This window comes from Rattus rattus, chromosome 1 (assembly GCF_011064425.1).
Source record: "Rattus rattus isolate New Zealand chromosome 1, Rrattus_CSIRO_v1, whole genome shotgun sequence".
In the NCBI taxonomy this organism is placed as follows: Eukaryota; Metazoa; Chordata; class Mammalia; order Rodentia; family Muridae; genus Rattus; species Rattus rattus.
The window spans coordinates 4,867,553-4,893,549 of record NC_046154.1 but is presented as its reverse complement, the minus strand read 5'-3'; the positions used below and the strand labels follow the sequence as shown (position 1 = coordinate 4,893,549).

Genomic DNA, 25,997 nt, shown 5'->3' with positions numbered 1-25,997 from the left:
GGGCGGCGAAGTCCCTCCCCGGAGGCGGAGGCAGGAGGAGGAGGGAGGAGATAGTGAAGAAGAAAAGGAGGGAGGGAGAAGCCTGGAGGAGGGAAGAGGGAGGAGGGAGGGGGCCGCCGCGCGGACCGCAGGGAGCCGGGCGCAGGGAGCACCGGAGGGCGGAGCGGAGGGCTGCCAGCAACGGGCGACGGGCGAGCGACCCCACAACAGCCCCCACATCTCTGCTGCCTGTGCCCGCGCCTGCCCCCGGGGTCCGCGGCGGCCCGGCGCGCGAGCGCTGACCTCTGCGGAGGCGGCGCGGGCTCAGCATCGGGCCGGGGCCGGGAGGGCACCAGGGGCCGGGGGGCGGCGCTCTGGCCCGGCCCGGCCCCGCCCGATGTCCATGAGTGCGAACACCATGATCTTCATGATTCTGGGGGCGTCGATCGTGATGGTGAGCGGAGGGGCTTCCCGCGCGCGCCCCCTGCTTCTGCCGCCCGCGCGCGCGCCTACCCCACCTCGCTTCCTTGTTTACCGGCCCGTGCGGCCTGCGCTGCCCTCCGCGGCTTGCCCTGCACTGCCCTCGCTGCTACCTTGCGCTGCCCTCGCCCTGGTTGCCCTGCGTTTCCCCACCACCCACCCACCCCTGCAGCCCAATGCTCCCCCTTGGCACCCCTTTCGGCCCGGCCCACTCCTCGACCTGACCGGTCATGGGCTCTTCCAGGCCATCGCGTGCTTGATGGACATGAACGCGCTGCTGGACCGATTCCATAACTACATCCTCCCGCACTTGCGGGGCGAGGACCGCGTCTGCCACTGCAACTGTGGCCGGTGAGTGCGCCCCGGCTCTAGGCACGACACGCGTGATCACACTTGTGCAGCGGGCCCCACTTGGCCGGTGAGCCCGGAGCAAGCTGGGCCGCAGAGCCTGGCTGAAAGATGGGGGCCGTTTCTGCCCGCCAGGTGCTGGGGGAGGGGTGGCCAACGGGAACCCTAGGTCAGCCAGCTGCCTCCCCTGGGAAAGGAAGCATGACTGAGTCTGTTAGGAACTCCTTCCTCCAGTTCCTTTATAGAGAAAGGCTGCCTGGTGGTGGCATTATGGGCCAAGGATCCTCTTGGTCCAGGGCCGGGAGGCCTGAGAGCAGCATCCTTGAGTAGTGTCCACAGTGGAAGCCAGGAAGCTGGTTAAGCCTGGGACAGTAGTCTTGTCTACGGCCCAAGTCTTCCTCCTGGGCCTACTGTGCCCATGGTAGGCAAGCGCAGGAGGTCAAGATAGGAAGGGCCTACCTTGAGGAACACCTGCCACAAATGATTATTGTGCAGAGGAGGAGCTGAAGTAGGCTGGGGTTTGCTCAAGGTCACAATGAGACCCACCACACCCTTCAGGGACCTCCCCTTCTGTGCATGTGTAGTGATGAAGTCTTCTGGCCTTGCATGTTTGTATGTCCATGTATGAAATAAACATCTTCTCATGAGCCGCGCATGTGTGTACTGTCTGTGCATATACATGTGCGTACACAGCGCACTCGAACATCCGCATGCACTCATTCCAGAGATGCCCTCATGCGATAACCGTTGTCCCTACTGGACGGACTAGGGGGAAGTGGATGGAGGCTTTACAGAGTAGACTTGCCCAAGGTTACACAACTAGGAAAGAACGTGTCTAGAATCCCAGAACCTCGGGTCCTCGCCCCACCCTATGTTTCAGCTCCAGAGGTGTTCCTACACACAGGGGTATAGGGTATGTCAGGACAGTTGCATATCTCCTAAGTGCATATATGGCTATGGATACAGGCAAGTGTGCTGCAGATCATGGGCGTTAAAGCAAGTAGAAAGGGGATGTACATGACCCTCACATGCATTGGACATGGTAGGGAAATTTGCTATGTGGTCACACATTCCCGGAGAGCCCTTGGTGCACACCATCTGTCTATCTGATACATCAGAGGGCTCGGAAGAGACACGAGGTTAGTTGTGCTGTTCCCAGGCCATGTCCGTAGGTGAGTTCTGAAGCCTTCCCAAGGTAGTACATACTGGGCCCAGTCACTAGGCTCATGAACATTGGGGACAGATACTACACGCAGGGCTATTGTAAGGTGGTGGTTGGTGCAGCGCTGTCCGCGATAGCACGCTGGATGTTCACCAGAGCACAGAGGCTGTGTTCTTAGAGTATGTTTACACAGTTTGTGTCTCATGTAGCATCCCAAGAACTTGTGGACCCACGTAAACAGACACCTGTAGAGTGGAACCTCGAAGTAAGGCTTGTGTGCGCAAAAATGTGGAGAGCCACGTCATATAGACAGTGTTTCTGCGTGTGTCTCTCTACATGTATGTGCTTTGTACACAACTCTACATACAGGGTATGTAAATTCGTTGTACAAAGCACCCTTGTATATTGATTACATATACGTGTATGCCAAGTACATGTATATAAAACAATATACAGTTCAGTGTGCTCGGGGAGAATGTCAGAACCTCTCGGTGTGGGTGCCGTGACTACGGATTAGTTTGCAAATGGGGTATCTGCACACATACCATGTGCACATGTGGTGTTGACAGTTTGCCTATGTGTACACACGTTGTAGAGTAACTGTACACGTGTCTGCCTTTGTACATAGCTACTTGCAGAGTTCTAGACAGAAGACATGTATGTAAACTAACGTTCTGAACAAGGCACCACAGCAGGCAGCATTTGTGTGTACACACAGATCCGTGCACATGACAGCATCCCACAGAAAGGGTGGCTGGTTCAAAGCTGAGTGAATGTGCATCTATATGTAACGCACCATACTCATACCCAAAGTGTGCACAGTGCATGGGTGTGGGGCTTGTGGGGCCCATGTCCATAGTATACATGATATGTCCTGTGCATGCGGACAACGTGTATACACGACACACATTGGATCTCAAGTAGACACATGGCAGCATGTGTCATGAAGGTAGGACACATCAAAGGCATTCATTTTGTACACAACACATCTTGCTTTCATTCAGAAGACCTGAGCCCCTGCCCTCAGGGGGCTTGGTATAGAGTTAGGAGGAGCCAGGCCATGGGAGGAAGAATTGTAGATACCCGAGTTAATTGTAAGGGCACAGGTCATAGCCTCTAATCCCCGGATTCCTGAGGCCACATGGTGGAGCCTCACATTGCCCCCTACTTGTAGGCTACCTAGGATCTTTTTTTTTTTTTTTTTTTTGGTTTTTTTTTTCGGGGCTGGGGGTCGAACCCAGGGCCTTGCGCTTCCTAGGCCAGCCCTCTCCCACTGAGCTAAATCCCCAACCCTACCTAGGATCTTTCTGGCTTCCTTGGTAGCTTCTTTCTGTTTCCCGGGACAGCTCTACGTTAGGGACAGTAAAGCAAAAGGGTCCCAGGCTAACCTAGTCCCCACCAAGCCTGTGGCAATCCCTGAGGGTGTGGAAACACTACCTCCCCCAGGGCCTGGTCAGCAATACTTTCTGTACCAGGATCAATAGCATTCATCCATCACAGTGACAGTGGAGGGAAGTGATGGTTGCTAGGTGTCAGTCAGTCATGGTAGCTCCAGTAACCAACTGAGAGCTGGCAGCCTAAGCTTTGGCCACTGGGGTTGGTCAAACTGTAGACCACAGAGTTAGCCCCCAGCGTTCCCAAGATCAGAGAGGGATCTGAGGAGTCTTACTGCCGCCCCCTCCCTATCTCTGCTCACCTGGGTTCAGGTTTATAAATAGCAACCCCACTGAAGAAGCATCCATCCCTCATTGGGCCCAGGGACTTAAGCAGAAATGGGTACAAGGGAGGAAGAGTTTTTAACTGGGGAATGGCTGAAGGTCTGCTACAGGCAGACACAGGTTCCAGCCTCTCGCTGAGAGGAGGAAGGGGTGGAAGTTTAGGAAGCGAGAAGCTATTTTCAGCATACATTTGAGGTGTCTGTAGATCCCACGTGGAGATTCACAGGCAGCTGGAGCTCCTAGCAGACATGGTGGGCAGTGGAAAGGCCCACCCACTAGTGGCTCTGGAAGTGGGTGGGCCAAGAAAGGCAGGCTCAGCAGAAGCCCAGTCAGCCCCTGCAACTGTCAGGGAGATGAGAGATGCTAAGAATGTGGTCCCATGGCACCCTTGGTATCCAGACCAGTGGATCCCCACATCCAGACTGCTGATTTTGGAGTGGACCATCAGGTGGTTCACTCCTCCTGGAACAGGATAGAAGGACTTCCTGGAAGTGGTGGTGTTCAAACAGCTCTGAAAAGGGGGATGAGCAGCCAGCAGGAACCATGTGGGAACTCTAGTGTAAGCAGAGGTGATCCAGGGCATGAAAGCAATGAGCAGTTCCAAGAAACCAGCTAGGATAGGGAAGCAAAGAGACCAGGGCCATAGTGGGTATTTATACCTAGGAGAGGGCTCTAAAACCTGTCCAACTTGGACTATTCTAAGAACACTAAATGTATGGTAGACATGTGATCTGTGGGGGGCATGAATGAGGGGAGAGGAAAGACCCCTCGAACCTCCAGCAGAATGGGCACAAGGTAGATATTGAAAGCCAGAGACCCAAGGCAGTGACTGTGGCAGGGGAACAAGAACAATCACTGGTCTTGTTCCTGGCCTCCTGAGAGCATTATGTGGAGGCCAAGGAGCATGCCTGGTGGGCCTTGGTCATTTGGCTGTGCTAAGACCATGGCAGACCCTCGGGGCCAGTAGGTGAATGTGAAACCTGCTACAGGGACCTTTGGAAGGATGGAGTATTGGGTGGACATTCGTCCCAGCCATTCCTACCCTCCTTGAACCTCACTCCTGATCTCCAGGGCTACTGTCTTCACCATTCCCTGCAGTTCTGCCAGGTGACCTGATCTGGGCCTGGGGGTGCTGTTTCCCCTCCCAACCCAGCACACGGGGATTGCTTCAGAGAACTTCCCAGGGTGGCCCATAGGAATCAAGCCACCCACTTTGGGTCCCCTAGCCAGCCCAGCACGGACCTGGGGAAGGCTGGGCCAGGGTTGGCAGGAGAGGTGCCAGCCCACCCTGCCGCCCCCAGGCACCACATTCACTACGTGATCCCATACGACGGGGACCAGTCGGTGGTGGACGCCTCTGAGAACTACTTTGTGACAGACAATGTGACCAAGCAGGAGATCGACCTTATGCTGGGCCTGCTGCTGGGCTTCTGCATCAGCTGGTTCCTGGTGTGGATGGATGGTGTCCTGCACTGTGCTGTGCGCGCCTGGAGGGCTGGTCGGCGCTATGGTGAGTGCCTCGCGCTGCTGCGGGCACCACTTCTGGCCCAGCCCGGCCACCTGACTGCCCTGTCCCCCTGCAGATGGCTCGTGGACCTGGCTGCCCAAGCTGTGCAGCCTGCGGGAGCTGGGCCGGCGGCCACACAGGCCCTTCGAGGAGCCTACAGGGAACATGGTGCACGTGAAGCAGAAGCTCTACCACAACGGCCACCCCAGCCCCCGGCACCTGTGAGTGCCCAGGACTCGGGGCTGCTGTGCACATGTAAAGGGACCTCGTGGACGCCCAGCTGGCAAGATGGGACTGCGGCCTCAGGCCCAGGGTATGCTGGGCTGTGGCCAGCTGGGCTGTGGCCAGCAGGCAAATCCAGTGGAAGGTGCTGTCTCTTCTTTTTATAAAGGGGGTTGGGTGGGGGCTGGGGTGGGGATGGCCTCTGGGCTTCAGGGACAGCAGCCTGGTCTCCACAGTGAGCAGGACACAAAGGCAGGCTCTCAGAGGTGCTGGGGCCAGGGGTGGTGGGTCCATAGTGGGGAGAGGCTTGGCCTGGTCCGCACTAGCCTAAAGCCACATCTCAGTGAAAGCACTGTTTCTTGAGCACCTGTTGTCCATCCGTCCGTCTGGAGGGGAGGGATGTGTCAGGGCCTGCGCCCATCTGCACACGGGAGCATGTGCATGGGGCGTGTGCGACTGGAGGGTGGGACTGGAGGGGCGGGCCCCTAGCAGCAATAAGGATGTGGTGGCCCCAGGTGTCCCAGCCCTCACTGTGAAGCCCACCCTGCCTGGCCAGTAAATTCTCCAGAAAGCTCCAGCCTGTGCTTCTTCCTGTCATCTCTATCCCCAGGGGCTATTGAGGTCCCTTCATCTAGACCCCCACCTTAGCCAACAAGCAAAAACAGCAAATCAGTCACAGTTTTATTAGATTCTGGATTTAAAAGGCCCAGATCCAGTCAAGGGGATGGCGGTAGCTCTGATTCTCGGATGCCACCAGCCAAGGCTGTCTAGCACCAGATCCACTCTACCAAGTAAGGACTGGGCCAATTCTTGGCACAGATGTGTGTACGGTGGGAGTAATGTCCAGGACGCAGAGGGCCCTCTGTGCCTTTAGCCTGGTCCCTGAAGGCCCCAGTCCTGCTGGCATAGCCACTGGCTTGTGGTACGGCGCTCTGCGTGCTCTCTGCTCTGGGCTTGTAGACGTGTCTCACCAGTGTACTGAGGTACAGGAAGGCAGATGCTTCCCTCTGCCAGCACTCAGAGAGACAGACTAGGAGGTGTGGGAGGCAGAGAAGCTGACACCTCCAGCATCCCACAGCTCGGCAGAGGCATTTGGGGCAATGATGACCTCTTACAGAGGTCAAAGAAGACAGGAAAGGGAGGAGCAGTAAGTGTGGTCATAGAGACTGGCTGTCCCGTTAGGTGTACGAGGTGTCCAGGTCCAGCTCAGCAGCTGAGGAGTGACGGATGTGGTGGCTTGCTGGCCTCAGAGTCAGGTCTCTCTACTTTAAGCCACTGCATCTTCTGCTGGTGCTGCTGGACCGCATCCTGCACACGGGCATCCATCATAGCCTCCGTGAGGACCCCATCCTCAGACGAATATGCCATGGCCTGGTAGAGAGAGGGTGCAGAGGAGAGGAGGCTAGTTGCTTGCCCAGGGAGCCAAGGCCCTCAATCTAGACCCAGAGGCCACCTTAGGCACTAGCACACAGGGCACACCTGAGCGCACTAGTGGGCCCATAGCCCAGTGCTGTTAAATTTCTCAGTAACTTTCTAAAACAGAAAGCCTGAACAGAGCAGTTTCCCCTCTGTATACATAAAGGTGACTCCCTCTGAGCAGGACACAGAATGCAAAACCCTCATAAGCCCCTAAGTTATTCCAGCTCCACTTCACAGGTCAGGTGTGCGTACACCAGGTCACATAGGCCACTCAGGCCAGACTATGCAGTTGTGTACCCTACACAGTTGTGTACCCTACACACTTGTATACCCTACACACTTGTATACCCTACACACTTGTATACCCTACACACTTGTATACCCTACACACTTGTATACCCTACAGGCCCCCTGAACAGTGGCTGCTGCTGCCAGGCCCCCATCCTGGGGTGTATGATGTTAGTGTGAGGTTTCTCCAATCAGAGCCAAGTGGTTCTCTCTGGATAGGCTGCTCCTTTTTACATGTACTCCCACTGGATGACAATGGCCCCCTCACTTCTTTAAACTCCCCGAGGATGGCACTCCAGGACCAGCCAGCAGGAGTTTGAACTGGTCAAGTTGCACCCTTTAGACACTATAAAGGGACCAGAGCTCACAGGCGGTTGAGACCATGCTTCTGCTGGTTTTCTGCGTGAAGCAGAGCATGCTAGGAAAGGCATCAGCACACGGTATAGAGAAAGCTGAATGCAATAGAGGGAACACTCCAGGCAGAGGGTTTTCCACCCAGAGCACTAGGACACACTGTAAAGGAACAGGACGCGGAGTCATATTTAACAGTTCTGCCAAGACACTGTCACCTGGGAGAAGATGACCATAATGGTATTCTGTGTCCTCTACATAAGCAGGAAAAGCAGGAACAGAAGACCTAGGGCCCTACTATGGTTCACTGAGGAGGATGTCTTGACCCTAGAACCAGACCATCAACTCTGAGAGGTGGTGGAAGCCAAGGATACTCTTGCACACCTTGAGCTCACCCAAGGCCAAAAGCAAGGTGGCAGATATACCGGGAGCCCTGGCTGGCTGGCTGGCTGGCTGGCTGGGCGGCAGCTTTCTCTAAGTGGCTATACCTTGCCCAAGGCCTAGCAGAGGAGAGCTCACCCACCAGCTAGCCTAGGAGCTCAGGTCAGGTGAACACACAAGACAGACATCAGGCGCGTGCTGTGGGTATCCTGGGCTGGACCCTGGGTTACAAGCCAAGGTGGAGGAAAGCAGTGCTGTGGACACAGCAAGACTCACAGCCTGCCAGACTCACAGCCTGCCAGAGACGAGCACCTCTGCTCTATCCTGCAACTTTCTGTAAATCTAACTGTTCAAATGCCTTAAGTTTAAGCACGTATAGTGCTTCGCCTGTACTACCAGCTTCTCATGAAGCTGAGGTAGGATTGCTTGACTGTGAGGTTCAAAGCCAAGCTAAGCAACATTGTAAGACCCCAGCTCAAAAATGAGTAAACAGGAAGTCAGTAGTTAACAGCACTTACTGCTCTGACAAAGACCCAGGTTCGGTCCCTAGCACCAACACTAGTGGCTCACAACTACCTGTAACTTCAGGGGGATCAATGTACTCTTTCGTATTTTGTTTTAAGACAGGGTCTCTCTATAAAACTGGCCGGCTTGGAACTTGCTATGTAGACTAGGCTGACTGCAGACTCACACAGATCTGCCTGCTTCTGCCCCTGCTGGATATAAAGGTGTGTACCAGCTGCATATCGTCATCTAGCCTTCATGGGCACCAGACATGCACATAGTGCACATAAACATATACAGGCACTCATGCATACACATAAAATACATACGACATATTACACATACTCATACAATAAAAAAAAAAATCTTAAGATATTTCAAGAAATAGTCTTGATCTTCCTCAAACCCTCAACTATGAAGGGAAGGGAGAGAAGCACTATTATCCCCCACACTATCACCACCCCGACATCAAAGCCAGATGAAGGCAGCACAGACCAGCAGCCCTGATAAGCAGGGTTGCAAAGTCCTCGATCAGAACCTGATGCCTAAGCCCTGAGAGCTGTAGGCCAGCCCAGTCGTGAGACCAGCCCGTGGGACACATCTGTAATCTCAACACTGGGAGACTGAGGCAGGAGAGTTCTAAGAGAATTCAAGGCCAGCTTGGATAGAGACCATGTCTCAACAAACAAAAGCACATCTGGCCCTCCCCACCAAGGGCACACTATCAAATACTTCAGTATTTCTCATTTTCTGTAATGCAGGGCATGAAGCCCAGGAATGCACGTTGTAGGCAGACATTCCTGTCACCCTACATCCCAGCCTCACCAGTTTTAAATGCTAAGATAGGATTTCATTGTGTCGCCCAGGCTGATCTTGAACTTGCAATCCTTTGGCTTGGCTTCCAAAGTTCTGGGGATCACAGGTGTGTGCCATCATATTCTGCTTGGTAATGGTTTCTTAAACAGGACATGACAGACAACAAGAAGAAAATAGGTAAATCAGACTCTATCAATGTAAAAGCTTTGTACACAGGACAGAAGCAGATGGTTCTCTATGAATTTGTAGCTGGCCTGGTCTCCACAGCAAGTTCCACAACAACCAAATGAGAATGAAAAGACAATCTATCCAACGGAAGAAAACATTTGTGAATCACAAATCTGGTAAGAGGTTAATATCAACACTATGCAAGGAGAAGAGTCCCTTCAGTTCGAAAACTAAAACTCCACAACTTCAAGGCTGAAAGAGGACAGTGTTAAGAGCACTGGATGTTCTTCCAAAGGACCCAGGGTCAAGTTCCCTGCACCCACTTTGTGGCCCACAACCTCATCTGTAACTCCAATCCCAGGGCCTCTCACATCCTTTATTGAATTCTCCAGGCACCAGACTCTCACATGGTATGCAGACATATATGCAAACAAAAACACCCCACATAACACAAACAAACAAACAAACAAACAAAACAGGTATGGTGATGCACACCTTTAAGGCCAGCCTGTTCTAGAGAGTTCTAGGATAGCTAGAACTACCCAGAAAAACAAAAACAAGGTGGTTAAGCTAGTACTCTATGTTAAAGAGTGTGTGTGTGTGTGTGTGTGTGCGTGTGTGTACATGTACACAGCAAATTCCTAGAAGGGATATTGCAAAGGCAGGAACTTGTGTTATCCTGAGATGCATGGAAGATAGAGGCTGCGGAGCAAGGAAGGATCTGTGTGGTGTGGGTACGCAGGAGTCCTTTGGGGATTAGGGTGAAAACAACAGCATCCAGGTCTGTGTTATTCCATGGCTGGCAGGACCTAGGCAGCACCTTGGGCAGTTCTCCTGTAGCTCCTGTTCCTCTCCAGAGGACAGCCTAGATGAACCTGCCAGAGTCAGTCACTCTGACCAACTGCCAGGACCCTCAGGGAACATGCCCAGCTAGCTCTCCCTTGTAAAGCCTTCCTTGCTCTGTGGCTCCTCTGTCAATACACTAAAGCGAGAGAGGTGAGCCATCTTGGTGAAAGGTTTGTGAGCCAGGTGACCTGCTGGGACGAGCTCAGTGTATTGCACCGTGATATTTAACACGCCAAAGGTCTGACATCCTCATAGTATATATTTAGAGATCATCCTTCAGAGGAAGTAAGTTCGATGAAATGAGGGCACAGAAAGAATCCCTGATTCCTTGGAATTCATGCAGAAGACAAAAAAGCTCACAGATGCTGTCTATCATATGAAGACCCAGCAAAACCTTGATCTCTATTAGCTAGGACAAGGTCTGACCACATAGCTACTAGTCTTTGTACTTCAGCTTCCAGAAATGTGGAAAGACAACCTCTAGGTTTTTTTTTTTTTTTTTTTTTTTTTTTTCGGAGCTGGGGACCGAACCCAGGGGCCTTGCGCTTCCCTAGGCAAGCGCTCTACCACTGAGCTAAATCCCCAACCCCAACCTCTAGGTTTTAAGCAAGCCACCTGTACTGTGCCAATCTCCCTGTTCTCCACCATCGGTTGTGGAACAGACCCTGAGCAAGGACAGAGCAGAGCCCTTGACCACAGGGTGCTGCCTCTGAGATGTAAGTTGCAGCAGCTAAGCTAGCTTATATTCCTACTGTACCTAGTAGCCACAAAATCCAAAGCTAAATAGGACTGTCCTATGCAGCGCTAGAAAAGCGCTGGTAAAGTTGGCACAAAGTTTGAGATGTTCATAGCACCCTCCATCCTATCAACATGACTTTTCTTGACCAGACTGAGGCTAAAATTCCTAAATCACCTGCCACAAGACCACAGAGATGTTGATAGGTAGCTTCAAAAAAAAAAAAAAAAAAAAAACACAACACACACACAACACACACACACACACACACACACACACACGATTTTAGGGAATGACAATAGGCCACTGTGGCCTATGCCTTGAGCCAATAAGGAGGAACGTGCCTGCCCCCTTTGACAGAAACCGAAAGCAGCAGCCCCTAGATGTCCCCAGAGACTCTGCGCATCTGCCCTAGCACCTGACATCCCCCTAAGACTACGACAGGGCTCCAGACTTGGGCCAGAACATGCTGGGCTAGTGATAGTGTCACCCCATCCTCCCATGAGTGACTCATTAGCCCTTGAGGTAGTCTCAGGAAAACCCAGGGTCACATGCCGATTCATGCTTGGAACATCCTTCAACATACAACTCATGACGACGACGAGAAGAGTAGGACAAGACTTCAGAGTGGGCTGGGTTCTAGGATCTGAACTCACCTGCCATGCCACGGCAAGCTGAGCTATCTCCCGGCCTGACATTCCCTCCGTCAGCTGGGCGACCTCTGAGCACTTCTTTCCGTAGTCAAACTGGGCCACCTTCAAGCGTCTGGAGGAAAAGTTCCCAAGTGGGTCTGGGCTGCCATGGCTCTACACAAAGGGGGCTGGGGAGATTGGAGAGCAAAGCTGCCCAAGATCACACCGTATCAGATGCTTCTACCTGAACTGGGCCCCATTAGTGAGTGGGCTTTTTTGTACAGACGTAGTTGGATGAGGTAAACTTTGTCGGATATCCTCAGCCTTCCTTCCTGACCCGCAGGAGATGCCAGGTTGGAGCCAGGCAGGGCTGGCAGATGGAGCTATACTCTCCCAATCTGCCTTCACACCTACTTACTAGACCCAGCCCACAACTACACATTCAGCACCAGAGAGCAGGTACGGTTAAATGCTCAGCCAATGATGAAATTGTAAGGGAGCAGGTAGACCTCCAGGTAAGAAATACAACAGCTATTAAAGAGCCCTGAATCCAAACTCCCAGCAATGACATCTGACCAAGAGCCACGGAAACACACAAAACATGAATAGTGGCTGCATGCCTAAGCTGGGCCTGGGACCTGAGGCTGGCGGGAGGCAGGGGACTTGACCAGCAGGGTGGAGGATGGGCCCATAGGAAACAGCAGGGCCAAGCCATGTTTTCTCCAGAACATAAAAGGCAACAGGCAGTGGGAGGGATTCAGGTCAGGACGTGGAGTCTGAGTGCCATGGAGCCTGGGCCCCAGGAGACGGCTGAAAGCAGAGCAGCCTCTGCCGAGGGGAGAGCCGAGCGGCCTCTGCCGAGGGGAGAGCCGAGCGGCCTCTGCTGAGGGGAGGTATGGGAAGTGCACAGCAGTGCGGGCCTGAACCTAGGCCTCCTCATTAGAGTGTGGCTCCTCCCTGTCCCTACACAGCTGCAGAGCAGCTTCAAGGAGTGGCAGGGCAGGTATGCAGCTGGACAGGAGAAAGCCATGCCACACTTAGTCAGGGCCGAGGGTGGTAACTGCAACCTCCAAACCTGGTACAGTGGCTCAGAGCCAATGTGGGTACCATGTGGAGGACACCGCATTCTCCTGACACCTAGGGTTCATCACTCAGGCACTTAAAATGTGGGAATGGGCTGTTGGGGCAGGCTTGCCGCAGTCCTCCCATAAAGAGCAGTAAGAGAAGGGCTGACATGACATAACCACCTTTGCCAGGCACATGTGAGCATGTGACCCCTCACAGACAGCCTAAACCCAGGGAAATGAAGCAATGAAGCACTCAGACAGGTTCCAGGTCAGTAAGGGGAACCCCACGGGGCTGGACACTTACTGCTTTCCTTCTGTGGCCGGCTTAAGGACATACTTGTCAAAATACATTCTCACCAGGCGCTCCCGCTCCTCCCGCTGTGGCAGGGCAAAGCAGACCATCTCGTCAATGCGGTCATTGATGGCCCAATCGAACTGCTCAGGCTGGTTACTGGCCAGGACCAGCATGAACCTGCAGCCACAAAGTGCACGTTGGGGGTTTGTCCAATCACGAGTCACTCAGGCTGAAGGGTCTGCTATGGCTCCTCAGGTAAATCTGATAGGCGGATGTGACCTGGCAGCTCTCCCTTTCCTTGTTTCCTTCCCTTCCATGTTTGTTTGGTTTTTGAGAGATGGGGTTTGAATCCAGAAATTCAAGGCTGCTGGGCAAGTGTTCAATCACTGAGATGTCCCTGTTGCCCCTGACAGCTTTTTAACTCAGGAAAGCCCAGGCCTACCAGGCCATCGCTACAACTACGAGCGAGGTTGCCAGTATCCTCAGGTTCTGTTGTTGCCCTCAAATCACTTTCTCCCAACAGCCCTGGGCCAGGCCATGACCACAGTGAGTAAGGGGATGTTTGTGTAAAATGGCCACATACTTACTAAAAGGCTGGGTCCTACCCTAGTGATGACCAAGCTAAGAACAGAATTAGGGCATTTGGATGAGAGAAGCTTATCTGACCACAGGCACTGACCCTGCCAATGGCTTTTGGACAAAATCCTGGGAGCCGACTCTTACTGGGGTCTCTGTCAAGGCCTAGATGTTACCCCAGTCCCAGTCCCAGTCCCACAGATAAAGACCAAGGCTCCATTCTTTCACCACATGACACTTGGGATCAGCTCCCAGGAAGAGCAAATGCTCTCTGGGCTCAGGCCTAGGTGCTAGTGCCCTGCAAACAGTCTTAAGACACATTCAGTAACAGGAGTCTTGGCTCAGCTGCACGTGCACAGCTGGATGTCAAAGGCATGAGGCAATGTTCAAACTGGGTGGCCTTGTTGACAGGGACTGACCCAGCTGACTTTCTCAGATCTCATTATTGCCTTTCTGAAATGGGCCTTTAGGAGCCCTCCTCAGGTAGGAACATGAAGACAGTGGGCTCAGACAGTGGCCCACCGCATACATGATGGTGTGTCAGTTATGCCTTAGCTCCCTTGTGAGGACCAAGAAGTAACGATGCCCAGAAGTACTCTACACAGAGAGCGAGGGGCAGGGTTGTACTTACTTATTACTGTGTTGTCCTGTCCTGTGTAGGAATGCATTCAGAGTAGCCCTGAGGTCTTCACTTATCTTTTCCTACAGAAAGAAAACATTCATTCAGCATCATTCTCCAGCCTGAGCAGCAGTTCTGCACATGGCCAAGTTAAAGTGTCCACAGGAGACACTGCTGGGAGGGAAAGGCAGGGGCTAGGAACACAAGCCTGACCTGACAGCCAAACCCTGGATTCCTGCTGATTCAGAATCACTGTAGAGGGCAGGTGTGGTGTGTGAGGGGTACATGTTACCTTAGATCCCCAAGACCCTGGTTCTACCACAAACTTCCCACACTTAGAAGGAAAAGCAACTAAACAGCAGCCTCAGCGTGCGCAGCCTCAGCGTGTACAGCACGAAGGCCTAGCCGTTCTGTGCTCCAGGCATAGCAACCTCTAGGCTGGTCCTCTGCTAGATTGGCCTAGAGCACCCGGCTCTGACCAGTTCCCAAAGACAGACAGGATTCCAGAACACTCACAGTTGCTCGCTTCCTGAGGAAGGCATCTGCTTCATCCACAAAGAGCAGGAGGCTGTGAACCAGAGTGGTCAGTCAAGGGGATGCTTGAATGCCGCAAGCCAACATCAGGAAGGTCCCAGAAGCAACAGGAAGCACAGAGCATATCTCTGAGAGAAGCTGCCCCCCAGCAAGAGCATAGGTCATGCTGGCCCAGTAAAAACAGAGCTCACAGCCTCCAGGATCCCCATACTAAAGCCCAACTGCGGCTCAAATGCTTCTCCTGCCCCCAGGTCTCACTCAAGGCTAGTCAGAGTAAGAGCCGAGACGCCTGTGTTCAGCACCAGAAAGAAGTGGTTATTCAGGGTGAAATGGCAGAGACCAAAGGAAAGGACATTTCACAGCATAGTAGCAATGCCAGGGACCTCTGGCCACACACACTGCATGGGTTGAAGTGACATTCTCAGCCAACTCTCAGAGGGTCCAACATAGTCAAGGAGACCTAGGACTATCCCCTTCCCCATCTGAGCTAGCTCTTCACTCCTGGCAGTAAGTATATCTGATTGGCAGCACCCTTGTACCAGAAGCCTGTCTACCCTCAGCATGACATTTTCTCTAATGGACCCTTCAGCGTAAGCACTCATCCCTAGTTGTCTTCAGAAGAGGCTACCCATGGACTCCCACACAACGTCAAGGACAGGAAAGTAGGGAAACATCAGGGCCTTAGCTAGGTGCCTGGTGGGTCCCTAGGAGTAGAAACCTATGTACATAGGGTTACATGCTCACCCTCGTCGGCTGGTGCTTGCCCAGTCGAAGACCTTGTGCATGGCAGTCACACCCTCCCGCCCCATGGGGGCCACGTCCCCGCCTGTCATGATGGCGTAGTCCATGCCTGAATGCAGTGCGAGTTTCTGGGCAGAGAGGGGTGGGGAAACAGAGCAGATGTTCCCTCCAGAGTCCCAACCCTACAGCTCCACCAGCCAACCCTGCCTAGCACAGACAGTCCCCCACCATCAGAGCTGGTGCCCCTGAATGCACTGCAGTGCTCTGAGAACCAGTGACAGAGGCTGCCCGAGGCTGAGATGCCTAGCAGAACCCAGTCCCGCCTTCACAGCCAGGAATTTTTTACCTTAGCAAATAGTGTCTTGCCAGTCCCTGGTGGCCCATACATCAGAACGTTTCTGTACAGGCTTTTGTTCTTCTTGGTATTTCTTGTTGCGATGGCAATATCTCGGACCCGTGCCTCCAGGCTAGGCTGCCAGAGCAAGATGAGGTTTGGGGAACCTGGTCTCCCAGCCTACAGACAGCCTTAGGGCATGGAAGGACCACAGGCATTCTACTGCAGCCTACCAGTGTAGAATACCAGACTGGCCCACGGGGGTATCTGCATATAGGTTTGGTTGACAATAACATGTATTTCAGGGTCCCAAAGCTACAGGCACAAGGGTCACATAAACACAACAGCTCAACTTCCCCGGGACCCACAGGGCTTCCCAAATCACAGCTGCCACAGCAACTTACACTGAGGATGACGCCCTCCAACGCATCCTGGGGTCTGCTGACCAGCCGCCTGCTGACCTGGTAGGGGACACCACCACAATTGGCACGACATGAGCCACCATGAAGTACTGCCCTACACAGCCCAAGACTGTCAAAGCTGAGAAAACAGTGCCTCTTGTGGGGCTTGGGAGACTGATCAGTTGTTTACTACAGATTTTTATCTTTCCAACCACCTGTGCTGAAAATCTGAAGAGACCCAGCTGAAGCCAGAGACCAAGCCTGTCAGAGAGAGCAGAGAGCAGCTGAGCCTAGGGAGGCAGCTAGATGCCATGTTGCACTCACACCTCCTATGGCAGGACAGACTCTGAGCTCAGGTCATGAAGAGCTCACCCTGGGACAGTTATATGACTAGATAACACTGATTAACAGGCCCCATTGGTATAGCACAGTTGAGAAAACACCAATGCCGGCACGAAAGGGAAATCAACCACAGAGAAAATGCACACCACTTGTTTGTGATATGGGAAGAGACCTGGCAAGGATGTGGAACCCTGAACCCTTCCTGTGGCCATACCTGGATGGGATGCCTCAATGCCTCCAGCACTGAGATACGGGAGGTCTCTCTCACCAGGGACGGCTTTCCCAATCGGGCCTCAATATACCGTCCAGCAACAGAAGTAGCATTCTTGGCAGAATAGACTCCAACAGCTAATAGTGTCAATCCAGCCACCTGGGACAGACAAACAGCAGTCTATGCTGCACCTCTGCCCCACAGGTCATCCGCTGCCCCAAGAACAGCTAAGGACCCACGGTCGCCTATACTGGAGCCTGGTTGGATGCCTGACCACAGCCAGCCAGTGCACTGGCTCTCTGCACCACAGTGTCCTCTGCACCACAGTGTCCTCTGCACCTAGCGGGAAGTCCTCGGTGATACCCTGAGGAAGCCTGAGACGTCAGAGCCCATCTCCTACATTGCACCACCTCTTCCCCCATGGAGTTGTGCAGTTGGCATACACTGTCAAAGATGCCAGGTGGCCAGGCAAACACCTTTAATCCCAGCACTTAGAAGGTAAAGGCAGGTGGATCTATGTGAGTTTGAGGACAGCCTGGTCTACATAGCAAGTTCCAAAACAGCCAGCCCTATATAAATCAGAGCTATATAATGAGAAAGCCTGTCTCAAGAAAGGAAGGAGGGAGGGAGGGAAGGAAGGAAAAAAAAAAAAAAAAAAGCAGGAAAAAGTTATCCCAAGGCTGGAGAAATGTCTCAGTGGTTAAGAGCACTGTCTGTTCTCCCCCAAGGACCTGGGTTCAGTTCCCTGCACCCACGTGACAGCTTTCAACTGTTTGTAATTCCAGTTTTTTTTTGTTTTTTTTTTTTGGTTCTTTTTTTCGGAGCTGGGGACCGAATGTAATTCCAGTTCTAATTAATCTGAGACCCTCACACCAATGCACATAAAATAAAATTAAATTATTTTTTAAAAAAGTTATCACGGTTGGGGATTTAGCTCAGTGGTAGAGCGCTTGCCTAGCAAGCACAAGGCCCTGGGTTCGGTCCCCAGCTCCGAAAAAAGAAGAGAAAAAAAAAAAAAAAAAGTTATCACTACCTTCTCCCAAGGACACTGGAGAGTGAGCTCTAGTCATTTTCCTATATCGGTGCCTGGATTCGAAGTTTGAAGCCTCAAGGTCGGCTGCTACTGCCATGACTAGATGTGAACTGCCCCTCTAAGATTTATGTGATGAGTACTCGGTCTCATGCAATGCTGCAATGGCAAAACCTTCAAGAGTGGGGCCTAGAAGTCATTAGGTGGTACTACGCAGACTTCCCAGCACCAAATCAACCTTCTTAGGTACCTTGTTAGAGCAACACAAAATGGAATACGGTAAGACTGAATTGTCTGAAGTACCCCTGAGCCCAGATACTCTATCATGTCTCACTAGAGTTCTTTTTTTTTTTTTTTTTAAAGATTTATTTATTTATTATATTTAAGTACACTGTAGCTGTCCTCAGACACACCAGAAGAGGGCATCGGATCTCTTTACAGATGGTTGTGAGCCACCATGTGGTTGCTGGGATTTGAACTCATGACCTCTGGAAGAGCAGTCCAGTGCTCTTAACCGCTGAGCCATCTCTCCAGCCCCCCTCACTAGAGTTCTTAAAGACAGTTGTTATAGCTCATGTCCCTAATGTGAGCTGCCACACCACTGACCAGTGTATCTGCAAGATATCAGGTATCCCACAGCCAGCAGGTAACAGGGAAGTTCCTGGAGACCGCGCCCTAGAGCTGCCCACTAGTCTCACCCTTAGGGATATATGGTAGTACACACCGTGGCTGTCACTTTGTCCCAGTCTGTCACAAAGGCACGGAATCCTTCACCAAACAAGGTGCCGGCTGTCCTGCATGGGGAAAAGTCACATGACTTTCTAGAAGAGATACTGGACAAGGTCAAAAAGAAACCAATGAAGTCTCTCAGGTCAGTCTCAGAAGCCGAGTCTACCAAGGTGGAGCTGTTATTTTAAGAGCAGGCCCAGAGCTGCAGGATAAAGAAGAATGGAGGCCCTTCAGTGACCTTCGGTAACTCACTAGCTTGAGCTGGGTACCACAAGGATAGCAGGCACTGAGTTTTGGCTGCATCCTTACCTGATAGACTCTAAGATAGTCTGGCGGTGCTCAGCAGCCTTGAGTCGAATCTGTTCCCGGATGATGTCTGCATTCTCTCGATCGGCCTTGGCCCGTGCTCGAGCCTCAGCTTCCACCCGCAACATCTCGTTCTTATGCCGCAGCTCCATCTCTCGCTCCACAGTGGCTGTCCAACAAAAAGACAGGGACAGTGGTCTCGAGCCCTTATTGTGGCTGCCTCTGCACACACAGACCTAGACACTGCCTGGACCAGGGACAGCACAGTGCTACAGTGAACAACCACACATCACAGCACGCCCTGCTAGCAGATGGAGGACCCCTGAGATGGCCTGGACCACCTTTCAGATGATGTATTTTAAAAACAAACAAAAATGTGGATAATCAGACAGAAACCTACTTATACTGACATCTAACTATCAGAATACCAGAAAGGTAACAAGATTCTGTAATATATACCTATTTGTCAGCATGAGAACCAAACACCAAGCAATGAGCCAACTGTCACTGTACAGAAACACCAACAAATTGCCTCAAGCCTTTCCTGACAGACTCCTGAGACAGGAAGCGTTCTCCCTGCTGGGACACATATGTGTAAAGTGGCAGGATGGCCTGCTAATGAATGAAGTTCTACCACAGGAGCTAAACATGGGCAATTTTCCTATGCAAATCAACTAGTTCCGAACCTTTCTGTTCAAGGGCCAGAGTTAGTTCTGTAAAACCAAGACATCCACTGTGCCTGGTGTCAAAGCACATGCGATAAATGCAGTCCTTAGCTGAGATGTCGGTGAGTCTCTGGGGGCATTTCTTAAGGGCTAAGATGTCCAACAAAGCCACCCATCCTTGGTGATGGCCTACCTCGCCGTATGGCCTCCTGCTTCTGCACAGATTCCTCTTGTTTCCTTAAATTCTCTTCATTCAGAAGTTGCTGAGAAGTCACATGAAAGTTAAAGCTTTTGAAAATCAGAAAGACAACAAAAAACAAGCCAACAAGTTGCAGCTGCTCTGAGCCAGGAATGCTTCTGCCCACCTGAGGAATCCCAACTTTCTTGGGGCTCTAGCTGGTACACTCCAATGCGGACACATCTGATGTAGACCCAGGACATGCACACATTAAGGGACTGGCTTCAGAGCTGCCCCACCTGCTGAGGCAGAAGCAGCCTTTATAGCAGCTCACCAATATGGTTCCAAAACCCCCAGGGCCTCTAGCTCTGCTGCTCTATTGCTCTTACAGAATTCTGATCTCTGCCTACTGAGATCAACAGCTATAATGCCCCAGCAAACAAAACAGGAACATTGGCCTGAAGCTGCCGAGCTCCTATAGCAGGGAGCCAGCATGGATCAAAGGAGGCCTATCTAGGTTTTGGACAGCCCAGGGTCCCTGTCTCCACCATTCACTGACCTTGCTAGTTACACAGGTGTCCATCTAGCAAGAATCCTCAAGAGTAACTACAAAAAAAATCCTATGCACTTCTACTGTGGGAGTATCACAGGAAGTTATACGCACAGGCTTATATATATGTGCTTGGATACACATGTATACATGTCGACATGTACAGCACACCTCTGCATTTAGGTGTGTCTCTGGGCACATTCATTGAGCACACAGGCCATGAGTATGAACACGCCAGGGATGCCTGAGAAAATCCACCCAGGACAGCCACACTTGTATTCTTGTCTAAAACTCAGCTGCAAAGTCTCCTATGTTACGGCGAGAACAATGCATGTCTCTCAGAGGCATGTCTTGCTCACCTGTTGTTTCAGCTGGTCCTCATAGCGTTGTCGGGCTAGCTTATCCTGGTACTGGGCCCTCTAGGGAAGAGGACAGAAGTAAAGACCCACTCTGGCTGGAGAAGCCACTGGAAGAATCAGAGAACACCATCTGGACCTACCCTGGAGTGGCTGCTGAGGCCAGCTACAGATGAGCCGCCACCTTCTAGGAATACGCGGATACACAGTGGCTCTGGACCAAGGAGTCCATGGGCTCGGGCTGTTGTCTTTGTTTATTTTTACAGTAGCGGTCTAGGTCTCAGTACAACAGCCACCACTCAGTAAACCCTTGGCGAGTCAGTGACCGAAAGATCCAGAGGGCATCCCACCGTCCCACCCCCACTCCTGCCTGTACTTACAGCCTGGTGCTGCCGCGTCTCTTCGTTCAGGGTTTTCCTTCTTTCCTCGGCTTGCACGCGGATCTGCTCGCTCTTCAGCTGCTCTACGGCAGCTTCATATTCCTACAGAACACAGGAGAACCTGTGTAAGACTCACGCCCTTCACAGCCCAGCCCATCACGCTGTAGATTATACAATGACAGCATCGAAGGGCACGCCGACAGGTCTATGCGACAGGCTGGGCACTTTCAGGAGGCCCGCATACCCCTAAGTGGGCTCACAGCCCTAGGCAAGACCAGGCCCAGAGAGATCAGGGTGTAATTCACCTCTTACCCTGAGCTCATGCTACAACCATGTTGTACAATAATCAAGGACTAAAGATGGAGCCCGTTTTGTGCTCACGGAAATCCCTGGCATCAAGTGTTCTTTTTGGTTTTTGTTGTTTGCTTTTCGATGTAGGGTATCTGTGTAGCCCTGGCTGTCCTGGAACTCGAAAGGTCCACCTGCCTGTCTCCCAAGTGTTGGGATTAAAGGCGTGTATGACCTCGTCCAGCTTCAAGGGTTCTTCTGAGCACAGAGAAATACAATTTAAAAACATCAGGCATGGTGGCACATACCTGTAACCCAGCACTTTAGAGGCTGAGACAGAGGGAACGCTGAGAGTCTGAGGCCAGCTTGGGATACATAGAAAAACCCTCAGCCAGGGGTATCCTGAAACATGGAATACATAGTCGCAGCACTCGAGGCAGAGCAGACAGAGCTCTGATCTGTAGGCTAGCCCGACCTATAGAGTGAAACCAGGATAGCCAGGGGTATACAGAGAAACTCTGTCTTAGAGGGGGGGGGACCCCATCACAAAACAAAACCCTAAAAATTTAAAGATCCCTTGCCTTTAAATCCAGACATTCCTCACCTACAACTTACCTCTCAGACACCTCTCTACCACAGGGTCACAGCCATATATGCCCAGCTTCCAGCCCTTACATCCCCCCATTCCTTCATAGAGTGGAGGACACATCCACAGTCTTGTCATCTGTGTACGGGGCCTCTCACACCCTCACGGCTCACACCCTCACGGCACTAGCCCACGGCTCACCTTGAGCTTAGACTGTTGTTCCAGCTGCAGTGTCTGCTCCTGCATCTGTGCAAGATTCAGTGCCTCCTTGGCATGGCCTGTAGAGCACAGGGGAGTTGGAGAGAGGGAATTAGCATGCTGCCAACGGACATATCTGTGTGACTAAGAATGGAAGCTCTCACTCATGCCAAGGGGCTTTGTGAGAAACCACAACACTCAGTCTTGGGTCATTCATGTGCCTTCTCGGCCAGCCTCAATTGCCTACCCCTGTCCAGACTCACAATAACCACTCCTTTCAAAGCTGCTGCCCCATCTCCAACAGAGAGCCTAGTTGAGTATATACATCGTCCAGCCTGTGAAAAGCCCTAGGCTCCCCGGCACCACACACAATCAAGAGTCACATACCTGTGACTAGTATTCGGAAGTTGGAAGTCAAAGGATCAGGTGCCCAGATCGTCCTCAGCTGCACAGCAAGTTTGAGGACAGCCCAGTAGCCATGAAACTTTGGGGGTTGGAGGGGAGCATGTAAGAGCTTAGCAAGAGCTCAAAGTCCTACCCCCAGGGGATCATCTCATTGCCAAGAGACCCATCAGAAAAACCAGCACACTCATCCAGCATCAGGGTGTGAAACAATAACAGGTCAGGCATTTTTCAATTAGGGAAGCAGAGCTCTAGCTGGTGTCTATATCTGTAACCATTAAGGATGTTTAAAAAGAATATAGGGACTGGAGAGATGGCTCAGTGGTTAAGAGCACTGGCTGCTCTTCCAGAGGTCCTGAGTTCAATTCCCAGCAACCACATAACCACATGATGGCTCACAGCCATCTGTAATGGAATCTAATGCCCTCTTCTGGTGAGTCTGAGGACAGCTACAGTGTACTCATATACATAAAATAAATAAATAAATCTTTAAAAAAAAAAAAAAGAATATGTAGGCAAAAAAGGATGAGAAAGAATCTGATATCAGACAATGCACCTTGGTTATAAATATCTTCTACAAGTTTTGTGTGTCAGGGAGCACTGATGTTTGTCAATGCTTAGTGGGGAAAACTTTATTACATTCTAAAGCGGTCTCCATGATAGTTTTCCATTACTAATAGTTTACTGTAAAAAATGTTTATCACAAAAATAAACAAGACAACAACAACAACACAACAAAAACCGTGGGAGTGAAGATCACCAAGGAAACCCATACTTAATACAATAATGTCCTGGTCTTGCTTTTGTTAACCCTTACATTCTATCCCCATGACTTTTCTTATATTTTTGAAGTCTTCAAAGTCAGCTGCAATTTCTTCATGCTACTTTCGAACGTAACAATCACATTGTTAGTCAGAGCTTTACAACTGTTAGTGATAAGGGTATCGGGAGGGAAAATGGCCCAAGATGGGAGACAGCATGGTTTGAACATTTCACAGGTTTAGATAACCATGGCAACGCCTTCACATTTGGGATCAATTTAGACAGAAGGTGCAGTTTGGCATGAACTGTACCAAAGGGCAACAGTGTCAGAACTTGGGAAGGACCTTCCAAGCCAATCTCCTTCTAGACCCTCTGGTCTTCAGTGACCAGGACAGAAGACGAAAGAACACACACCTGAGGAGAGACAGCAGCAAGGCACAGCCCTACACCAATTCAAATAGTAAGCTTCGAAGCCAAGTCAAGCAGACTATGACAAGGGCCTTTAACACAATGTCTCTCTCTGACAGGAAAGGGCTGGGGAGAGAAGCACTTGTTGGGGCCTCATCTCAGCATAGTAGGAAAGAATGGAGGTGTCACAGTCCAACAAAGCTGGGGCCAACCCCCAGTTCCCGTTTATTCTTCATGTGGCTTTGGCAAGCTGAGTACCTCCTCTGAGCCCATTTTCTTGTGAAATGAGTCAGAACAGGTAAACTTCAGAACAGGTTCAGTGCCCACCTGAGACTGCCCTAGAAGAAAAGGGCACGGATAGGGACATGCAGAACCCATGGAAGTTGCTGCTGGCCCAGAAAAGAGAGCTCTGTTAAAGCAGGCACTGAACCTAGGCAGGGAATGTTCTGGGCAAGAGCTCCAGGACTGCCAGTGCAGGCACATGGTGAGCATTTACTTACAAGAGTAGTCAGGATGGAGTAGTCAAGAGTAGAAGGGCTGGAACAGCTGCTCCCCATAGTCTGTAATGGCCCGTGCTAGTGAGACTAATAGCCAAGATTCCACTCTGAAATTCTAGGTGTGTCTAAAGAGTGATCTCCCCAACCCAGGAGTTAACGAGAAGTGTCCCCTACCTAACGGTGTAACAAGACATTGGATGATCTGTCAAGTCTTCTAACACTGGAAATGCCTTGAAAACCAGCCAGTTGTTCTCATTTCAACCCAACCATTGAGATTATCTAACAAACATAATAGATCATTTACAAAATTATTTGATCCTGGTCCCACATCTTTGAATGTCTATATGGAGATTTGAGTCAGTGGGGCTCAGAGACCATTGCCAGGAGTTGACAGGATCTCACAGCCTACCCTGACTATCCTGGAACTCACTGTATAGATCAGTCCAGCTTCAGACTCAGAGATCTGTCTGTCTCTGCCTCCCAAGGGTTGGAATGAAAGGCATCAGCCACCACACCCAGATCAAGACTTATTTTTTGCCTCACAAGAGCAGAGAATTGACTCACCAAGTGCCAGACCCTCTCTCAGAGGCTCTGCATATTATATCTATTTAAAGTATAGCTTTCTATTGTATCTTTCAAAAAACAGAATCCATGCACAAAAACAAATCGAGAATGACAACATCCTTCAATCAGAATTTATTCAACACCTCCTACATTTCAGGCTATTTGAAATTTTTTTTATGTATTTTTATATATGTATTTTGTACATACACATATAAGTACGGACGTGCCTGGTACCCTCAGAAGCGAGAAGAGGTCCTTGGAACCCCTGCGACTGGGGTTACAGAAGGTTTTGGGCTGCCATATAGGTGCTCTGAATTGAACACAGGTCCCCTACAATAGCAACAAGTGCTCTTAGCCATTGAGCCATCTCTCCAGCCCCATATGTTGGGCTCTTAGTGGCACATGCCCTTAATCCCAACACTCAGGAGGCGGTGACAGGTGAATCTCTGTGATTTCTCTGACGGCCTGGTCTATGTGAGTCTCAGCCAGGACTGCACAGTCTTTATAAAAACAACAAAAACCAACAACAAAACAAGCCAACAAAACAAAATAAGCAAAAATCTACCTTATGTTTCATTTTAGCACAAACTGTCAAAATCAACCCAAAAAGTCCTGGGCTCTGGGATCCAGTCAGTGATAAAACCTGTCTCAGAGAGGATCCACCGTCACAGACACCCTCACCTCATGTCCCACAGTGGAATGCTATCATCCAATAATAAACACAAAATCTATCTTCTTGCTAAAACCAAACGCCTTTCGAAAATGCTCCCCTTAGTAAGTGGGAGATTACTATCAACTACCACGACACTGGATCGCCTGATCTGGCTGTGACTTTTGGCCTACACCACGTGGAGGCGGCAAGAGAGCACAGCGGTAGCTAAGTCCAACATTGGCAAAGGGTCTCTCCTACATCCTACGTGTTGACAGCCGCAAGTGCAAGAGGGTGGCAGGATCTGGGTCTCCCCAAATGCAGGACCGCTATGACCAAATGTCACATAGCGGCCGTTCAGGTCACCTGAAAGGTATACGTGCAGACGACCACGGTGCTGCTAAGATGTCAAGAGGACCAAAGTCGCAAAGGCAGCTAGTGCCTCCGAGAGGAATCTCCCATTTCCCAGGGCCGCGGTCCGCCAAGCCCAGCCCGCGTACTCACGCGAGTGCTCCAACTCGCGCGCCGCTTTGGCCGCACGCTCCAGGCCTGTCGGGTCGAAGTTGCTCCATTTGTCCTTGGGCGATGGCCGGTCTCCCGCACCACGGTCGCCACCACTTTCCGCCCCAGGTTGGGCGGGCGGCAAGGGCAGTGGAGGCCCTGTGCCTTCTCCCTTGGGGCCCTTGATGCCGAAGAGCCACGACATGATCTGCAAGCTCCGCGCGCCCTCGGTGGACCGTTCTCGAGCGTGACTCTCGGGACTACTAGCAAT

At 51.4% G+C, this 25,997-nt stretch overlaps 3 protein-coding genes across 5 annotated transcripts in view; 2 read left to right on the top strand and 1 right to left on the bottom strand.

Annotated features, from left to right (window-relative positions):
* The window catches only part of LOC116891772 (ubiquitin-conjugating enzyme E2 R2), a 618,378-nt gene that overhangs the window by 96,326 nt on the left and 496,055 nt on the right, over nucleotides 1-25,997 (top strand). The gene's annotated exons all lie outside the window — the stretch shown is intronic.
* Nucleotides 100-5,419, top strand: Tmem240 (transmembrane protein 240). Its single transcript, XM_032893068.1, has 4 exons — nucleotides 100-433; nucleotides 704-810; nucleotides 4,989-5,197; nucleotides 5,271-5,419. Exons 1-4 carry the CDS (start codon nucleotides 377-379, stop codon nucleotides 5,417-5,419), a joined length of 522 nt encoding a protein of 173 aa, XP_032748959.1. The 5' UTR covers nucleotides 100-376.
* On the bottom strand, nucleotides 6,081-25,988 carry LOC116891525 (ATPase family AAA domain-containing protein 3). Of its 3 annotated transcripts, none has more exons than XM_032892676.1 (16): nucleotides 25,730-25,988; nucleotides 21,947-22,023; nucleotides 20,872-20,973; nucleotides 20,495-20,554; nucleotides 19,601-19,670; nucleotides 18,746-18,911; nucleotides 18,432-18,501; nucleotides 16,681-16,836; nucleotides 16,128-16,184; nucleotides 15,736-15,861; nucleotides 15,393-15,517; nucleotides 14,631-14,682; nucleotides 14,127-14,197; nucleotides 12,929-13,096; nucleotides 11,582-11,690; nucleotides 6,081-6,787 (listed from the first exon to the last, which is right to left on the bottom strand). In XM_032892676.1, the coding sequence occupies exons 1-16, from the start codon at nucleotides 25,929-25,931 to the stop codon at nucleotides 6,623-6,625; spliced, it is 1,776 nt and encodes a 591-aa protein (XP_032748567.1). In that variant the 5' UTR covers nucleotides 25,932-25,988; the 3' UTR covers nucleotides 6,081-6,622. The 3 variants fall into 3 exon arrangements, 2 of the variants coding, with proteins under 2 accessions (XP_032748567.1, XP_032748574.1); XR_004386845.1 differs by having other exon boundaries at nucleotides 6,618-6,787; nucleotides 12,982-13,096; XM_032892683.1 differs by lacking the exon at nucleotides 6,081-6,787 and having other exon boundaries at nucleotides 11,586-11,745; nucleotides 12,982-13,096.